Here is a 6,456-nt window from a genome sequence, read left to right as displayed (position 1 = left end):
GCAGGCATGTGGTCTGGCTGGTGATTACATTGGTCACCAATAAGGGGAAGTGGGGGAAAAACAGCAATGAAGCCGTGAGCTAAGTCTAACCACTCCTGTGAACCCAGGTTGAGACCTGGTTGGCCAACAATATGGCAAAACCTGGGGACTCCTGTGCCCAGAGACAGTGACATGGCCACAGAAGACTAAAGCAGAGAGTGAAGCGTCCAGTTGATACGAAGTGAGGGGAGACGCACAGGAACACCCATACTTGCTGATAGTACCCACTTGACCTGGCTTCATTGGCTGGATGATCAGAACTCAACTAGAAGAAGAAAGAGAGGAAAAAAAGAGTAATCTGCTACAATTTGATGAACTTGACCTATACTTATGTAGTAGCTCAAAAGAGGGAATAAATCTTTACAGCGAGGTTCATTCCCACCCCCTCGGTACACAGGGTTGACAGGGATGTGAAACTAAGACATTGACTACCCAAAATGAGGGGACTACAAAGACAAGAAGTGACTGGCTTACAAGTTTTCAAGAGGGAGCCTAGATCCAGAGGGTGCAGGGGAAGGTAGACTCTCCACTGAGTGGTTTCCAATCTGTTGTGACGGGGCTGGTGAATGGAGAGGGGAATAAGACTCTTGTGGTACAATAGTGAATAATTGCTATCAGGAATAACTGTGAGGGTCAGAAATATAAAAGTAGATGTTTTGTAACAAAAGGAGGGCAGTGGTTGATTTTGCAGTCCAAGAGAGGAGGTCCCTGGGACCATCAAGTGAGAAGAGCGGAGAGCGGGACCCTACCCAAGGAAGCAGTGATGCCAGAAATGGAGGCAGAAATGATGACGTGGAGAGATGGAGTGGATGGGGACTCTGGACTGAGGGAAGGAGAGGGGTTGTGTGCTGATGTCCGGGGGCAGACTTGTGGGGTGTACCCTTTGGTTGTCTGATGATGTGTGAAGGGTATTGTAATCATTGCATGAAACGAAATACAATAGGATGAATGTAAAGCTGATGTTCTCCCATGTAAACTATCACATAATTCACAATAAAAACTTTTTTTAAAATGGAGGGTCAGCAAAAAAGAGGAAGAACCCCAGTGATATGGATTTACACAGTGGCAGCAACAATGGGCTCAAAGGTAACAACAATTGTTAGAATGCTGCAAGACCAGGGGTATATCATTCTGTTGTGCATAGGTTCGATATGAGTCAGAACCAACTTGATAACAACAAACACTACCAGGAGGATCTTAGCTCAGGAACCCTGGGTGCAAAGCACGCACTCTGCCCCTAGTTCTTCTGTCTTGGTAGGAATGAGGTTCCTCTTTTGCTGACTTCTGTCCCCTTTTATCTCTTATAATACAAAAGGTGTTTCCACATCTCAGGGAAACTCCCCTTACATAGGATCAGGCTTGTGACAGGATTAGGAATGGTGCATCCCATCCTAATGTCCTAATAGCTGATTGCCTTATCACATCAGATCATATCATGAGGGGTTATTATATCATTATGTAACTGTCAAACCTCTGATAAACACAGCCCAGCCAAGTTGACACAATATTTTTTGGGTACACAATTCAGTTTATGAACCAAACCTCTGATGTTACCTCCCTTTATCTTTATGTATTACACTGCTACAGAGAAATAATAGCGTGTTCTTATTGTTGTTGCTCTGTGCCATGAAATCTGTTCTAACTCATAGTGACCCTGTATCGGGTTTCCATAGTAGATTCCTAAATGTAACCTAATACACTAACTACATTAATAGGGTTCTCAAATTTTCATGATGATTTTTTTTTTCAAATACAGTATAGACCTATGTTTCTATTTTTTATTTTAGACTATTTAGGACAACTTGCTGCCTTCATTTCCTTGTTCCTTAATGACTGAATTCAGATAACTGGATTCAGAAAAAGAGTGAGAACTACATCAAAGACAGCAAGAAACATGTCCATATGTGATGAGGGGAATCGCCATGTTTAGAAGAAGATTAATGACCCAAAGAACAAAACCACCACTGTGACATGAAGTGAGAAAATGGAGAGGACCTTGGATAAACCACCTAACGAGTGTTTCTACACAGTGACCGAAATGAAATCATAAGAAATTATCAGTATAAAGAAGGAACCCACAAAGGTGAGTCCACTATTGGCTGTGACCATGAGTTCTAGTCTATAGGTCTCTGTGCAAGTAAGTTTAATGAGCTGAGGTAGGTCACAGAAAAAGCTCTTCAATATATTTTTGTTGTTGTTGTGTACCATCAAGTCAATTCCAACTCATAATGACTCTGTATAGGGTTTCCAAGGAAAGTCTGGTGAGCTTGAACCACCAACCTTTCGGTTCAAACCAACCTTACTGTCCAGCACATTAACCCACAGCACCACACCAGGGCTCCATTCACTATATCAACGCCACAGAAAGGCAAGTTTACAATAAAATCAAATTGGGTCACTGAGTGGTTAAGCCAAAGTTCCAGGCAGTAATCAAAATCAAAATGCACATTTGTGGACGCATGATGGTCAGTTAGTGGAGACACTTATATATGCTCAAAGGCCATAGCTATGAGAAGCACTATTTCTGAGTCCCTGGTTGCATGAATAAAGAAGATCTTAGCTATACAGCCCCAACAGGAAGTTGCTTTTTGTCTTCTTAAAAGGTCATGAATCATTATTGGGCCTGAAATAGAGCAAACAACCAAACTAAGTAAGGTTTAATTAGTGCCTATCCATCTGAACCAGAGTGTGGTGTCTCTATAGTATAAGTCCTGGACTTCGAACCACAAGATTGGCAGTTCGGGCCCATCAATCACTCTGTGGAAGAAAGATAAGACTTTCTGTTCCCATAAGGATTTACAGCCTCAGAAACCCTATACAGAGTCACTATGACTGAACCAATTCGACTACATCCTCAATATATTTAAGAGATTTTACTGTAATTTATAAGCTGAGTGCATAATCTCTTCATTGCCATCTTCATCTCTTTATTCCTGAAAGTGTAGATGAGTGGATTTAGAAAAGGAGTTATTACTGCATCAAAGATGGCAAGAAATTTATCCAACTGTGATGTGGGAAATGGCCACATATAGAAAAAGATCAAAGGCCCAAAAAACAAAACCACCACCATAACATGTGCTGACAGAGTAGAGAGGGCCTTGGATATACCACCTGGAGATTTTTTGTGTACAGTCACCAAAATAAAGATGTAAGAGATCATCAGAATTAAAAAAGAGGCTACAGAAATAAACCCACTATTGGCAGTAACCATGAATCCCAGTGTGTAATTCTCTATGCAAGCAAGTTTGATAAATCGAGGAAGGTCACAAAAAAAGCTATCCAATTCATTAGGACCACAGAAAGGTAAGTCTACAACAAAAGCCAACTGAGTCACTGAATGAATAAGGCCAATAATCCAGGAGGCAAATAAAAACAAAATGCACCTTCGTGGACTCATGATGGTCAGGTAGTGGAGGGGCTTACATATGGCCACATATCGGTCAAAGGCCATTGCTATGAGCAACACCATTTCCATGCCCCCAGCTGCGTGGATAAAGAAGATTTGAACTAGACAGCCTTCAAAAGAGATGGTTTTGCGCTCCCTGAAAAGGTCATAAATCATCTTAGGAGCTGTGGTTGAGCAAAATATCAGGTCAATGATGGAGAGGTTGGCCAGCAGGAAGTACATAGGAGATTGCAAATGAGGGTCAGAGTTCACAGTTAGCACAATGAGGAGGTTTCCCATCAGGCTTGCCACGTACATCACAGTGGAAAGGAGGAAAAGGAGAAGCTGGATTGCCCAGGAATTGGAAAGTCCCAAGAACACAAACTCAGTCACAATAGACTGGTTGGTTCCTTCCATTGCCTCTGTTGGCAGTGACAACTCTCATGCTACCTGAAAGAGGTAAACAAAGACAAACTCTGATTTAGGAGAAATAGCATTGAACTTAGCAAATTCACAGGCAATTCAATTGTCAGAAAATTAGGCTTTTTTTTTTTTTTGTATTTTGGGGTTTTTTGCATTTGAGACAATTTTAGTCACAAAGCAATTCATATTCCCCAGATTTATACCCTATTGCCAAGAACATACAGTGCAGAATATATTTTAAGACTTTTTTACTGATTTGGATGAATAGTTCTATTATGTTTTTAAGTGTCATTATTTCATGGTCACATCTCATGTATGGCCATAAGTAAAAAGGTATTTTTATAAATTATTTAACTATATGAAATACTTAAGTGACAGTGGATTTCATAACATGGGCATCCCTAAATATAATAACACCATTTCTATAATCACATTATCTACCATACTTACTCAACCTGTATGCTGAGCAAATAATAAGAGAAGCTGGGTTCTATGAAGAAAAACATGGCGTCATGATTGGAGGAAGACTCATTAACAGCCTGCAATATGCAGATGATACAACCTTGCTTGCTGAAAGTGAAGAGGACTTGAAACATTTACTGATGAAGATCAAAGAACACAGCCTTCAGTATGGATTGCATCTCAATGTCAAGAAAACAAAAATCCTCACCACTGGACCAATAAATAACATTCTTATCAACGGAGAAAAGATTGAAGTTGTCAAGGACTTCATTCTTCTTGGATCAACTATCAACACTCACGGAAACATCAGTCAAGAGATCAGACGACGTATTGCATTAGGAACAAATCTGCTGCACAGGAACTTTTTAAAGTGTTGAAGAGCAATGATGTCAGCTTGAGGACTAAGATGTGCCTGACACAAGCCATGGCATTTTCAATAACCTCATATGGATGCAAAAGCTGGACAGCGAATAAGGAAGATCATAGAAGAATTGATGCCTTTGAATTGCAGTGTTGGAGGAAAATACTGAAAGTGCCATGGACTGCCAAAAGAACCAATAGATCTGTTTTGGAAGAAGTGCAGCCAGAGTGCTCCTTGGAGGCCAGGATGGCTAAACTTCGTCTCTCAAACTTCAGACATACTGTCAGAAGGGAACAGTCGCTGGAGAAGGATATCATGTTTAGTAAGGTGGAGGGTCAGAGAAAAAGAGGAACACCCCAGAGAGATGGCTTGGCAAAATGGCAGCATCAATGGGCTCAAACGTGGCAACAAGTGTGAGGTTGGCCCAGGATCAGGCAGTGTTTTGTTCTGTTGTGCATAGGGTAGCTATGAGTCAGTACTGACTCGATGCCACCTAACAATAACAACTTGTATATACAAATACTGAGATTCATTAATAACCAAATAAATACATAGTACAAGATCAAAAACTATTATCTTGCCAATTTAGTATGTATTTCTACTAAATACAAGTACAGATTTAAATATTTGGCAAATTTCAGGGTTTTATGGGAAAAGTTCTATAACTAGTAGTAGAAGAGAAACTGATAAAATATTTTCTAATTTGTCAATCTCTTCCAAAATTGTGCATGCTTATATACTGTGACCCAGAAAGAAAAAAAAAAAAAAAAAACCAGCTATGTGTATATGTATATGAAAACAAAGTGGACAAAGAAACAGATGCAGTGATGTCTACTGAAACATGTTTAGATGAACAAAAGTCTGAAAATAACTTAAATATCACAAAATGGGACTAGTTAAATAATTAATCTCATATATCAGCCATGAAATAAGAATACTTTGCAATCATTTACAATACTAAGGTAGTCTAAATTCCCCTGCACTCACCTTATCCCACTTAGGTTTAAATTTATTCATTTAATTATATTTATAATTAAATATAGGGAAAATACCTATGTTGACACATACATATAGAAAACCACACAAAATAAAACCTGTTAACAATAATTATTTCTAAGGAGTGGGGTTGAGAAAGTTATAAGGAAGAATAAAAAGTTTACTTTTCACTTTTTTCCCTTAATTACTACCTTATATTTTTAGTTTCACTTTTACTAAAAGGCAAATGTATGTGGGTTTGAAAAATTATGCAATTTGTGTCCGCAGACATTCCTAGCTTCCAAAGATTAATCAGAATCTATTTCACAAATTAAAACAAAGATCAAAGCTACTCCCAAGATGTTCACTCACTTTGTTACTTCACTCTTCCCAAATTCCTATACTCGAAGCTATACGACTTTCTTTTCCCTGGCTATGCCTCTATACAAACCCTGAAGTATTTTGCCTCTGTCTTTACTTTCTTCACTTACCCTGCAATGCTCTTGTCTTACTTTTGTTGTTGTTGTTAAGTACTGTTGAATCAATTCTGTCTCGTAGCAGCCCTATATAAGGTTTCCAAGAAGCAATTGGTGGGTTTGAATCACAGACCTATAAGTATAGTTAGCAGTCCATTGCTTATCCTACAGTGCCACACAAGGACCCCCTTATTACACCTCTCTAAGTCTTCCTATCCTTCAACACCCTACCCTGAAAAACAACTTTCTCCATGAAGTCCTTCCTGATACCCTTACTCTAATATACAAGGTTGGGGAGTTAAAAAAGTTTGTGGGAAGTTGAATGAAAAGATAAT

General features: G+C 39.3%; 1 protein-coding gene and 1 pseudogene across 1 annotated transcript; both read right to left on the bottom strand.

Moving 5' to 3' along the window:
• Positions 1-1,827: 1,827 nt before the first annotated feature.
• On the bottom strand, positions 1,828-2,693 carry LOC102812435 (annotated as a pseudogene).
• Positions 2,694-2,895: 202 nt separating this feature from the next.
• LOC102812324 (olfactory receptor 4F6-like) lies at positions 2,896-3,856 on the bottom strand. Its single transcript, XM_006831821.1, has one exon. The coding sequence runs from the start codon at positions 3,839-3,841 to the stop codon at positions 2,903-2,905; it is 939 nt and encodes a 312-aa protein (XP_006831884.1). The 5' UTR covers positions 3,842-3,856; the 3' UTR covers positions 2,896-2,902.
• Between the last annotated feature and the right edge of the window lie 2,600 nt (positions 3,857-6,456).

The sequence above is a fragment of the Chrysochloris asiatica genome, unplaced genomic scaffold (genome assembly GCF_000296735.1).
Source record: "Chrysochloris asiatica unplaced genomic scaffold, ChrAsi1.0 scaffold00004, whole genome shotgun sequence".
Classification (NCBI taxonomy): domain Eukaryota; kingdom Metazoa; phylum Chordata; class Mammalia; order Afrosoricida; family Chrysochloridae; genus Chrysochloris; species Chrysochloris asiatica.
The sequence above is the reverse complement of the archived record's forward strand: the minus strand, read 5'-3'. Positions and strand labels throughout refer to the sequence as shown.

Bases quoted from the DNA above. Each gene is read 5' to 3' on its own strand.
- LOC102812324 (XM_006831821.1), bottom strand. From the start codon at position 3,841: ATGGAAGGAACCAACCAGTCTATTGTGACTGAGTTTGTGTTCTTGGGA.